Source organism: Protobothrops mucrosquamatus, unplaced genomic scaffold (genome assembly GCF_001527695.2).
Source record: "Protobothrops mucrosquamatus isolate PMUCROS unplaced genomic scaffold, P.Mucros_1.0 scaffold526, whole genome shotgun sequence".
NCBI classification, from domain to species: domain Eukaryota; kingdom Metazoa; phylum Chordata; class Lepidosauria; order Squamata; family Viperidae; genus Protobothrops; species Protobothrops mucrosquamatus.
This window is the reverse complement of record NW_015386834.1, coordinates 528,950-542,436: the sequence shown is the minus strand read 5'-3', so window position 1 is coordinate 542,436 and position 13,487 is coordinate 528,950. Positions and strand designations below refer to the sequence as shown.

The 13,487-nt window shown below is 39.1% G+C and overlaps 1 protein-coding gene across 1 annotated transcript in view; it reads right to left on the bottom strand.

Annotated features, from left to right (window-relative positions):
* Positions 1–13,487, bottom strand: part of ARID2 (AT-rich interaction domain 2) — a 152,343-nt gene that overhangs the window by 64,278 nt on the left and 74,578 nt on the right. Inside the window, exons 4-6 of the mRNA XM_015816902.1 lie at positions 6,751–6,884; positions 6,416–6,634; positions 3,024–3,091 (exon numbers count right to left, since the gene is read on the bottom strand). Of these exons, the coding sequence (XP_015672388.1) occupies positions 3,024–3,091; positions 6,416–6,634; positions 6,751–6,884 (421 nt within the window). The remainder of the gene's footprint in view (positions 1–3,023; positions 3,092–6,415; positions 6,635–6,750; positions 6,885–13,487) is intronic.

The following is a 13,487-nucleotide window of genomic DNA, read 5'->3' as shown; positions in this document are numbered from 1 at the left end:
GGATATGAACAGATTCCATTTTTGCTATCCAGTCCATCTTGATCCACATTTGTATTTTATTTTTGATAGGATTACATGGGTGCACAATGAGTTGCCCCTAAGGGCACAGGCCTTATTTTTCTTTTCTTCCATGAAGTATTGAAATATGCCCTATTAAGCAGTGCAGAACATCACGCCAAGCTTGTCTGTTTTTTTACCATGCTGCTGTTGCAAATGAACCTAACCAGCATTCTCTCTTCCAGTATTTTTGTGGGTTTTGCCCTAATTGCTCACAATATCCTGGTAACAGCCTTTGTACATCTCTGCTTTGCTTCTATCAGATTCTGTCATTTTTTTATCCCAGTTATGCTATGGTTTTGGTGAACAGTGGTAATATTTTTAAAATAAAAGCCCTGAATGTCAGACAATTGTGAACTTTGGCCAGCACCAGTTTTGGGAACTATCATATTCAAACATCCAAAACATAAAATTCCATCTCTCCACATGTGCATCTTGCTCCCTCCCTCTCCATCTTTTAACTGTAAATTATTATTGTGTGTTGCAATCAGCCAAATGTTCAGACTGGATTTGGCATTTTTGTCCATCTTATTATTTATTATTTTAATGTTTACTGGCTTTTAATGTTTATAAGCTGCCCAGAGTCACCTCTTGCTGAGATGGGCAGTCTAATAAAATAAAATAAAATAAAATAAATAAAATTAGGCACTGCTGCAGGATGACTTTTGCTGGGAGAATGCAGGTGCAAATTTGACAAACAAATAGTACATCCTACACAGTACATGGCCTATTTGGTCATTTTAGAGATATTTCTTTATCAGATTCCTCAATGCCTTTAACAATGGCAGAACCTCTTTGTACTGGAAAAATTCTTAAAAATTCAGAGGAAAATTCAAAGATGTATCTGTCTTGAAAGTAACCCATGTTGAACTATACAGCACAGTCAAACATCAGTTGACCATGGAAATGTTTTATGATATTTTGTATTATATCATAAAATGCTTTATGATAATTGCTATGTCCTCCATTCTGGATTACTGCAAAGTACTGCCCTTGAAAAACATTCAGAAGCTTCAAGGAATGCAAAATGTGACTGTACAGGTAGTATGTCAGATATTATATACCTGTAACATCACTACTGTGGGAGGGGCATTGGTTGTCATTGTGTTTCCAGGTGCAATTCAAAATCTTTAAAGCTCTTCATGGCCTGGGACTTGATTACCTTCATGGCCTGGGACTTGATTACTCTTCATGGCCTGGGACTTGATTACCTGAGGGACTGTTTCTACCCATCCAGCAGGTTGAGCATGTAGAGGTCCCATCCGCCAAGGATTGCTAGCTGGCAGGGACTATAAGATGTGCCTTCCCTGCTATGGTCCCTGCCATCTGGAACATTCTCCCTTCAGAGATTAGGATGACCCTGATCTTATTGACTTTTTGTATGGCCTTCAAGACCTGATTATATGCCCAGGCCTGGGACCCCAATTATGTGAAGGATCCTGATGCCTGGCTATATTGATATCTATATTGATCATTTTTCTTGGCTGTAATATATATTTATTTCCATATTATATTGTAATTGTTTTTATTATTTTTATTATTATGACTATGAATCTGAAATGGGCAGCTGTGGAAAATAAATAAAATGTTTTATGCAATTTTCCAAATTTCAGTTCCACAGAAGTCATGGACCCTGAAGTTTGGACATATTCTATAAGTTAGTCCATTTGAGGTAGCTTGGTTCAAAATGGTTGCCCCATGATGCACATTTTCACTCAATTAAGTTACACACAAACAGGATAGTTTGTGACTGTATATAGTTAGCTGATATCATGAGCACTAGCAATAAGTACTGTAGAAAAAGCTGGTCATAGATAAGTGGCCAGGACTAATCAGCTAAAGTTTGATAGAAGATATGCTTTTCTAAACTTTATCATTTTGTATGCACCATGCCAAACTCTTATAAAATAAACCCACCCTGTAAATGCTAGTCTGCAATAAAGTTTCAATGTACAGGTATTCCTTGACTTACAACTGTCCACTTAGTGACTATTTGAAGTTATGACAGATCCATCAAGACCTATTTTTGACCCAGTTTTGAACTTACAGTGACTGCAACACCCCTGAGGTCATTTGTTATTAAGACTAACTGCAGGGACACTGTGGCGCTCTCTGCCTATCTTCTCCCATTGTCCTGCCGGGTCCCTGCAGGCCTTGGGACTACTTCCCAACCCCCTAGATTGCACACCCTTCTCCCGTTTTTCACTGATCAAGCATTTAGCTGTGGAAGATCTCTGGAGCTCCAAAGTTCTCATTAGGGACAAACGGCAGGCTACTGCATCCCTAGACCACATGGCTCCATCCCAGAAGCAGGCAACGTTTTCTGAAAATGGCACCTACTTTTAGGATGGAGCCACACAACCCAGGGATGCTGAAAGCAGAATGGCCTGTTCCTCCAGAGCACCTGAGCTCCACAGATCTTCCAAAGTTAAGTGCGTGAATGATAACAGGGGACAGGGAGAGCGGTTTGGGCCAAGTAGTATAGGAAATAGGCCTAAGGCTGGAGGATATCCTGAGGAGCAGGAAGTGAAGCATGGGTGCCTTCATGGGTGGGGGAAGCCATGTGAGGCCTGGAGCAGGTAGGCTGGGCCTGCACTAGGCCTTCCAGGGTCTCCCCCATCTGAGGCACTCTCTGCTCTGCTTAACAACCCGTGCAGTCACTTAATGACTACAGGGGTGGGGGTCATTAACTGAGGTGATTGTGTGATTACCTCACTTAATGACTCTCACAACTTGCAACTATCCTCAACTCAAAACCAATAGGGTTGTGAGTTGAGGACTACTTGTTACCACTTTTTTTCTTTTGCATCTTCTTAATATTTTTTATCATGCTACTTCAAAATCTTAAGTTTATATATTCCTTTCTCCTCCACTGGTTTGATTTTGCAAGTAGTCTGTAAACAAACTATCTTTGAATAGTTTGATTTGTACATATATTCCAGAAAAATGTTATGTATCAAAATTACCTTAACAAAATCTCTATCCGTTTTCTCCTTCCATTCTTCTCCAAACACAGTGGAAAATGAACCTAAAGCTATAAAAAGCATTAACATTATCATTACATGGTTAGAAATAGTTCAAAGAATATAATTTTAAACCTGCTGTTTTATAGTAAACTAAGCTAATTTGTTTGGTTTATTATGTATATATTTTGTTTTATTTGACATCAATATTACTGTTCATTAAGAAGCATTTCTAAATTTTTACTGGTTGGATAGTAAATTATTTGCTTGGACCAGATCAGTCTTCAGATCAGAGTGAACCAGACTTTTTGTCCTAAAAAGTATAACATAGAAAATGTATATAGTAAAATGTATTAGTCTACTATGTACTAACCCAGGGCTTTTCAACCTTTTCACCCATTGTACCACTTTTAGGATATGGCAATATCCGAGTACCACCAGTTGCCTAGCAAGGTGTCAAAAACTTGATGACAAAAAAAAAAAAAAGGTACAAAGTGATAAAGTACAGGTAGTCCTCGACTTACAACAGTTTGCTTAGTGACTGTTCGAAGTTACAATGGCACTGAAAAAAGTGCCCCCCAAGCCACAGCTGAGCAAGACACCTGCCTGCCCGCCCGGTGGTGCTCTTCCTCCTGTCCGAGGTTTTCATTGTTGTGAGCATTTCTGTGGAGGATTGGCAGCAGGAGTGGGGTGGGGGGGGTGTTTGGTTTTTATTTCCCCCGTCTGCTGGGTGGTTGCAGCAGGTTTTGGTAACTTCACATGACCCTGGGACACTGTGACCGTCATAAATATGAATCAGTTGCCAAGCATCTGAATGTAAATCATAAGACCCTGGAGATGCTGCAACATTCCAGCTGATTGGTGCTTCTTCAGGGCTCAGCAGAAGCAGCAGGATCAGCACCGAGCTCCAGATGGAGCCTGGCGCTGATCCTGGCGCTTCCACTGAGCCCTGACAGCCCCGAAGCGCCGATCAGCTGGAAAGCGGTACTGATCCTGGCGCTTCCGCTGAGCCCCGACAGCCCTGCAGCTCCAGCCATCTCTCGCTCAGGCTTGTGCGGTGCTGGCACCGGTTCAGCTCATTCCCCTCCCCCGCTACTTTTCTAGGACGCTCGCGTACCACCTGCCAGGTGCCAATGTACCACAGGTGGTACCCATACCACTGGTTGAAGAGCCCTGATTTAGTGGATGACTATATCAGTGTTCTACTGATATAAGGGCTTCAGGTCTCAGACTGTCAAGTGAGCGTCTTGTGATGGACCAGGTGTGAGTCATCAAAGAGATGTTTATGATGAGGAGGTGCTTCAGGTAAGTACCTGAAGTACCTGGAGGATGTGAATTAGTGGGTCAGGAGTGAGTCATCAGTGAGAGGATGGTAACAGGTCTTGTGATAGGGAGATTATGTCAGGTCAAGGTCATTGGAAGGTGAACTGCTGAGAGGGGAGAGAGGGACTTGAGGATTGGTGCTGTCTCCGGATGGCTGTTCAATTGATTTGGATTCTGAGAGGTTCATATGCTGGTTGTAGATCAATGTGTCTGTTGATGGAATTGCTTGTGAAGTGCCAGGCTTTGATGAACTCCCGAGCGTGGCAAGTGGTAGCGTGGCCGATGATTTTAGTGTTGCTCCAATTGAACTGATGTTGTTTGGTGTCAGTGTGGGTAGCAATTAGGGATTTGGGATCGTGGCGTCTGACTGCTAGCCTTTGTTCGTGGATCCTGGTTTTTAACTGATATGATGTGACGTTTGTCCCACGTAGAAGTGGTTGCAATCGTTACAGTTGACTTTGTAGATGACATTGTTTCTTTCATCCTTCTGTGTCTTGTTTTTGGTTCTAGATAATTCCTGGCAGAGTGTGACTGTGGCTTTGTCGGTTATCGCTATTCCTAGATATTTTTTTTTTGGTAAAATCTACTTTCTAGGATATATGTCTGAAGGATACATTTTAGGCTTATGGGGGAAAAATGGCATATTCTATATTCTCTTTCTTGGAATGAATATTATAGGTTTTCCTATCTTTCTTATAATTTATGGAATGGATTTAATAAAGTTCAGTCAATACATATCATAGTGTGAAGGCTTAATAGCTACATTCTTGATTATCCATATACTGAAGGGTTTAAGGAATATTTCTCTTCAGAAAAAGGTATCTTATGTAATTCCATTATTTTGGGAAATCCAGCTTTCATGAAACTGAACAGTATCTGAGCACAGAATGGAATACAGAATGATCAATGACAAATCAATGTATGCTGTGAGAATACTAGATAGCATGTTTATAGTATCCAATAGATTAAGTAATAAAGGGTTTGTGAAAGAAAAAGAAAAGTAACATATTCTATAAATTATAAAAATATGTAACAGAAGAGCATTCTATTTGACTTAGCAATAAGAATCTGATTTCATGAATCCCATTAAAATAATGCCATGATCGAAGTATTAAGTCAAACACAGATGAAATTATCTAAATAAAAAGCTTGTCAGTGTCACGTTTGTTCCTAATGCAGTAATTTCCAATGGCAGTGACAAAGATCTACATACAGTAAGTCCTATCCTACTCAGTTTAGCATTTGATTTATAAATTTTCTTACACTTGGATTATTATTAAACATAATATCTTTCTTGTAAAAACTTTCTACAAGACAGTATAACTGCTTTTGTTAGGTCATTTCAATAAAGAATGAAAATATTAATAATTAGAAACATTTAAAAACCCATAAAAACCATAAATAATCAATAGTTTGATGATATAGAAATCTGAAGACATTTTTGATTACTTTGCCTTAGAAATTATACAGATGCAAATGTTGCAAAAATGGGCAACTAGACATGAAGAGCTTTAAACACAAGAAGGAAAATAAGATAGAAATGTATAGAATTATAAACAAAGACTAAAAAAAATCCTGCCTATTTCCCAAATTTCTAGAATCCAATTCTAGAAATACTCAGTAAATATGAAACTCATTGAAAGTATATCCAGAACCAAAAAAAGTCACATAATATATAATTTAAGCAAAGTAAATGTGGCGATCATAATACCAACAACACAGTCCACAGTTTAATGAAGCTTACTCCCAGAAAAAAAGGTACAAGATTGAAGCTTAAATGGTTTTAACAGGAGTTTAAACACATTTATTAAAATCTGTCTTTTTTCTTGAGTAAATGATCCTCTGAATAACATTGACTGATAGAGCAAGTAAGGGGGAAGATGTGGTCTTTATGCCACAGATGTCATAAAAACATCTGGATAAACACTGCTAAAAGAATACTAGACCAAATGAAACATTGTTCTGATATGGGAACAGGGAATAGCTTAAGAAAATTGGATTTTCAGCACTTGAAAAATTATATTTCACAGTAGTACATCTATCTTAAAGTATTACACAAATTAGAAACTTACTGTCATCAAACACTCCAGCATTAGCAAGTAACAAAGTGATGATTTTGGGGTCCTTTTCAAGCTGCATAACATGTTTGCTTTCATTTGACAGAAGAGTGCACACATTAATAGCGAAGTCCACTTCATTTGGGAGTCCAGATAACAGAGAAAGCACCAATTTATTATAATCATTTGGCGAATTAAAGTCCATAGATAGCCCATAACTTTGTCGAAGAAAATCTATTCATAAAAGCAAAAATACAGATTAATAACAATACATCTATAGGTGAGTGGGCTCTTCTTCCCACGGAAATCCAGTATTTATGGTACTATCATTAGTTAGCTGGAAGATTTACCTGACACACTGTGCTGCTGGTAATTATAGGAAGATGGAATTGCACCTATAGGTAATTGTGGTTTTGGATTCCCTGGTTGTACCTCATCATCATCCTCTCCAAAATGATGTACTTTCTCGTATTTTTCCAGATAACTAAAATGAAAAGTAACTCTTTTTCAGTATACATGTAATACAAAAAAGCTTTAAAAAGCTTATCAAAACAAATTGTAATTTCATTTTTTAGTTGAATCAGATTGACTTGACAGTCTTCTGATTATTGACCTTGAAAAAGAATAATTTAAAAAAAAACTCCATAAAAGATAATCCTACATTATATTTTCATTCCATTGCAGATCAACTTGAAAATATTATAGTAATTTTAATAAAACACACCTATACCAATCTTGTCTTTTATAAAATTTGTCTCTTGCAGCACTCTAGTCTATTTGCCTGTATGTTTAACATATACACTGCCATTCATGGTCACAAATTTTAAACATAATCTTTGCACTTAATTTCAAATCTGTTTCTTAAATCAGTGTTTCAATTCCTGGCACAAAACTGAAGTTAAGCACTTAGCAGCATTTAAGGGTTAAGATTAGTGCCCTAATTTTAATGGAAGGTATTTTAAATTATGTCTTACTGTATACTAGTAAGACAGTTTAATTCATAAGATCATCTATTCAAACCTGGTGTTTGGAGAAAAAAGCATATCACAACTCATCTCCTATGCATTTCTACATTTGAGCCAACCACAATTTCCAAATTGGAAAATTATGGGTGATATGTTAATTGGAAAACATAGCTTCATGATTTTGAAATTAACAATTATTACACCTTATCTAGGTTTTCTCAAACTGTGAATTGGGACTCCCTTTGGACTCATGAACAACTGGGAAGGGAATCACATTTTTAAAAAACCTGATCAGCCTTGTGCAGGCAAAGTGGGAATGCTGTTAAAAGTCATTCTGGATTTTGCTGCTTGCTTTTCCTTCACAAGCACACATAAAAGAGTTGCAATACTGTACTTTTCAGAACATTGTGATATAGAAATTAAAATGTAATTATTGAAAGAGGTATATTTATTTTTGACAACTCCAATCCAAATAAAATAATTAATTTGAGGGTCACATACATTCATTTATCCTATTCATGGGTGGTGATATATAAAGGTCCAGAACTCCTGGCTTACACATTTTAGTCAAGCAGATTATGACTACAGGAAACACACCAAAAAAGGAAAGAATGTTTTTAATACAAGGGAAGACAGAATAAAAGGATAAAAATGCCATACAAAAATCAAATATTTCTAGAGCTCTAACCTGCGAGTCCCCTGGACTGCAAGGTAATCAAACCGGTCAGTCCTAGAGGAGATAAACCCTGACTGCTCTTTAGAAGGCCAGATCCTGAAGTTGAAACTCAAGTACTTTGGCCATCTAATGAGAAGGAAAGATTCACTGGAGAAGGGCATAATTGTCAGAATCCAATTATATTTCATCTCTACTTATCAACTATGGAAAACCCCATTTCTGCCCTCTCTGGATTCTGTCATATGATGAAGGGGAAGTGGGGTGAACAAAGGGGTTTTATGGCCCTCACTTCCTTCGGTACAACTTCAAAGGGGCTGAATGTGGATACCACCAAAAGGACTAATCATAACAATGGGGCCATCAGCTTTCATCTAATCCCCTCTGAAGTCTCCCTTCCACCGGCAGTGAGGAAAAAGGGGGTGGAAATGTAACGCCTGGGGTTGTCGCTGGAAGGATGGTGGGATGGGGCTGCTGGGGACCCCTTAAAACCTTGAACCATAGGGCTTTGCCCACAAGTCCTGTCTAGAGCGCCTGCAGCCATTTTCTCTTAATAAAGATGCCTGTTGGAAGAAATATTCCAAGAGTTCTGTCTTCTTAAGGTGCAAAGTGGGGTGGGTCCTTACATTAGACAGGACTTGCAGAATTAGTCCACCTGGAAGGGAGAACCTTGCCGGGGGACTTTGCAAAAATTACCATGTCAGACGATGGAGCAGGGAAAGGAAAAAACTCCCCGGAAAGGGAGCCGCTGCCCCGACTGAAAGCCTGCCAGATGTCGGGATCTGAGAGGTCAGATTCCTCAGGAGAAGAGGTGGTGGAGACACGGGACCACAAAACTGGGTGGTCAATGGGTGTTGGAAAGAAAGGCGAGTGGGAAAAGAAATCAAGAAAGGTGACCCTGAGACGGGGGGCCAACCAACCAGAATGGAAGCAGGAGATGGAGAAATCCCTGCACGCAAATGAGGAGGAAGGGAGCTGGGCACTGTACTCGGGCTGGATCCTAGAGAAAGCTATCGACCTGATGAAGAGAACCCTCAGCTCCCTAGGAGAGGAGAATTCTGAGCCCTAGGGCCACCCCAGCTCCTGGAGCCGCAAAGGGAGAGACACCGAGGGGGAAGTGGAACCTGCAGCCCCGGGGACATCTGCTGATCCAGTAGTTTTTGAGTTACGAATGGAAATGGGCGGACTCCATTACACTTGTAAGTCGAGGACTGCCTGTAATTTCTTCGTTCGCCTGGCATGAATCACATAGGAATCAGCAGAACACAATTTAAAGGATTCATTTACTATAATACTAGAAAAGGGAACCTTTGTAAGCGTTAGGCACTAATAAAAAATGAAACTATTTGAACTAAGCATTTAAGTTATTATTACGAAGAATGAATAAAGAAAACATCTCAGTGTCTTGATCACACAAGACAGGACAAAGTAAATTAAAAGTGCTCAGTCTCACTTTTCATGATTTGTCATAATTTGCCAGTTGAGTTGCACATATGTGACACTGCATACATTCTTTTATCTTACACAAATTATTTGAAATGTTTAAAATTATGCTGAATTAAAACATAATTTTAATTATTTTATGTTTCCAATTTCACAACTGTAAATAAAGACATAACACTTAATTATATCAATATGAATAAGTAATTCCCTACTTTAGAAAAGCCTGCTCTCTTCTGGAAAATGTGCAAAACTGCCCATTGCTTATCTGATAATTATACAAAGAAACTGTGCAAGTTTAATATAAAGTGATTTTCAATTAAGTTATTATTTTATAGATTTAACTTTACAAAATGAATGTCTTTCTTTGAATTTTGAACCTGCAGCCTCTTTTCTTTAATTTTTAAGAATACTACAAGTTTTGAGAAAGTATTATGAAAAACCTGACTTCAAAGAAGCAAAAACAATATAATCAAACTTTTCTTAGATGATCATATTTTAAATATTTGCAGACTATTACCTTACATTATTTCAGAAATAAAAATTATATACAAAACAAATACAGCTTTGCTTTTCACACAAGACTTAGGAATGAATCTTTTCTATGTATTCAGTATTACTATCCTTCCAGTTAACTTTCACTCTTCTTATGTCAGCTTGCCCAAGTACATTCTACAGACAAAAATAATTTTATTCTTTGGAAAACTAAAAAATGATAGACAATTCTTTTATTTTTAAATGGCTTCACAGAAACAAAGGAGAATTTTAATTTAAGAAACATTTTCTTAAATATCTTATATAATATGATCCCACACCCAACTAAAAATATATTGTGGCAAAATCATAAAATATAGATTTAACACTTTGTTCTTTTTTAAAAATGCAGGCAATAAGCTGCTATTATAACTTTCCTTCTTATAATCCACACTCTTGTAAAAGTATAAATATTTTCTTATATGACTAATAACACAATTATTTTCTACAAAAACAATGGATAATAAGTACAAGTTTCAAGATTTATATTGCTCATTTTCCAAGTAGAAATGAACTCTCAAGCAGAGAACAAGTCGGTTCCTGCCATTACAGAACTATGGTTCCTAAGGCTCACAGAATACTTTCTTATATATGATGTGCTAGGACAGGGGTCCCCAGCCCCAAGGCCACAGCCCACTACTAGACCATTGCCTATTTGGAACTGGGCCATGGAAGTGGCAGGCAGGCCAGCATGAACACACAGCTCCTGCTACTTGTGTGCTTGTGTGCTTGCACTCACACAGAACTATCCCTCTACTCCTGCCGCCGGTGCACAAAGCCTGAAAGGTTAGAAACCACTATGCTAGGAGAAGCAATAGTTGGAATATAAGAATTATGTACTGAAGTTCATTCCCCTCAGCTCCCTACCATATAAGATTCTATTTTACTCAGGAACTCTTTGGATTAAAGTGTTTTAGTTCTTTTGATTCTTACACCACAACTGCAATAGGAACAAACTTTCTAGTAGCTAATTAGAAATTCAGAAGTATCTGTAGTCTCATTAACCCATTAAAATGCAAGAATACTGTGCAAGATGTCATGTTTGCAGACAAATCAGAAAATGAAAAAAATCACCAATATGACAAAATAAAATGATGAATTTCTAGGTGCACATTTTAACTGTCCAAAGCATGAAAAAGAATTAAGTTTTAGTTCAGCTAAAAGTAATGTTTTATGCTTATGGAATGAAAAAATATATATTTATCAATAATTTGTCACAATAGGCAATAACTCATATTAACTACTATTTCACTTTAATGGGTTATAAGATTTTCATCTTTGTGGAGCCTTGGGATTATTTCACAATCAAGAACAATTATTATTAATACTATAAATATTGTATTTGTGCAATTGTTTATATTGTTATGTGTATGTGGGCACACACACATAACTTTGGTTTCCTGGACCATAGACTGCATTTCCTACACAAAGGACTCTTGGCAAGGGATGGGCTGCAACTCACGAAAACAGGGAAAAATGTACCCAGAAAAAGACTGGCCCAATTCATCAGGAGGGCTTTAAACTAAAATTGAGGGGGAAGGGTGACCAATCTTTAGAATATCTAGAACACAAAACCAGTCATAAATTCCAAGAAAACAAATCAAACAGGTAGGGAGTGGTGAGGGGGAAAAAAACTCCAACAATCAGGAGATGCAGGAAACATACCCATGGACAGGCATAAAGGTCTTAAATGCTTATATACAAATGCTCAAAGCTTGGGAAACAAAGAGGGTGAACTAGAAGCAATAGTACATGAGGGCAGGTATGACATAGTTGGCATTACAGAAACCTGGTGGGACGAAACCCATGACTGGAATGTATGGATGGATGGATACAAATTGTTCAAAAGAAATAGATCTAGAAAAAGAGGAGGGGGAGTTGCACTAAATGTAAGAGAACACTAAATATCTACAGACATGCACGTGATCAAAGATAAAATCCCTCCAGAATGTATATGGGTCAATATAAAAGGGAAAAAAAGTGACATTGCCATAGGTCAGACATGTCAAACACAAGGCCCGGGGGCCGGATGCGGCCCGCGAAGTGGTTTCATGTGGCCTGCGAAGCCATCCTGGATACAGTGCGGGAACAGCCCCCGCTGCCTTGGCCCTGGCCCATGCCAGCCGGGAGCCAATGTACAATTTTGTGGTGGCCATCTATGTTGAAATGCATTCAGTCTTAGCTCCACAAGGCCGTCCAGAAACAGTGAGGAACCAGCCCCTGCTGCGTTGGCCCTGCCCCCTGGGTGCATGCTCGGGAGGTGTCACCCTTTGTGAGGAATGAAGAAATGCACCATGCCTTGGCACTTGCCCTGGTCCAATTTCCTTCTGCCAGAGACCCTCAGATCTGTCCCACTCCTACCCAGGCCCTCACAGACACCCTTGACGCGAATGATGTAGAGCTGGCCATGCCCACCCAGTAGGCCACACCCACTCCATCCACGCCCACCCAGTAGGCCGCACCCACTCTGGCCACACCCACCCGGGCCCCCAAGGGCAACCGCAATGGTGATGCGACCCTCAATGAAATTGAGTTTGACACCCCTGCCATAGGTGTATATTACAGGCCACCCAACCAATCAGAAGAAATAGATGAACTCTTTGCCAACCAGTTAACAAACGTATGTAGGAAGCATACCACAGTACTAATGGGAGGCTTCAACTATCCAGATATCAACTGGGAGACAAACTCTGCAGCGAGTGGGAGATCAAACAGATTCTTTTTTTTTGGTATATATTTTATTAATTTTTGTAGGGTTAGGGTTAAGGTTAGGGTTGGGGTTTTTAAAAATAACATTCTTAACATTTAGCAAACAACATATTGTCTGGGTTCATGTATTTAAAAAACAGTAAGTAAGAGTTAGTTTCTATATTATCATGATCAATGTTAGTTAATCATTCAATAGTCTTTTTCTGACTAGCATATATTCAATGTCACATAGTACATACCATATTTCTTTCTCTCTAACTCGCATTTCTAGCTATTGGTTAAAATTGTCTCATGTTCTAAAGCAGGGCTTTTCAATCCGTGGTATGCATACCACCAGTGGTACGCGAGCACCTGGCTGGTGGTACGCATAGGACGGGTTGAACAGCACTGTAAAAAAAATGTAAAAAAAGGTGTAAAAGTGGATGAGGTGAAGCGGCAGCAGCACTGCACAGGCTTGTGACAAAGTCAGCTGGAACTCACGTTGCCTGGGTCCTACTGAGAGCCCAGGATCAAAACGTGCAGCTCCAGCTGATTGGCGGCAGCCTTGGGGGTAGCAGACAGCCTCATGCAGTCTTCAGTGGAGATTCCACTGGAGCTGTGTGACGCATTGCCTGGGTCCGTGGTGGCGAACACCTGCTGAAGCCGCGCAGGATAAGGTTGCCACCCCTACCCCCGCCCAGATGCCCTCGCCTCCCCCAAGCATTATTTTTACTAACCTGCATTTCAGCTGCATTCCCTTTCTCCATTTGCTTCTCAGCCTTCGCCA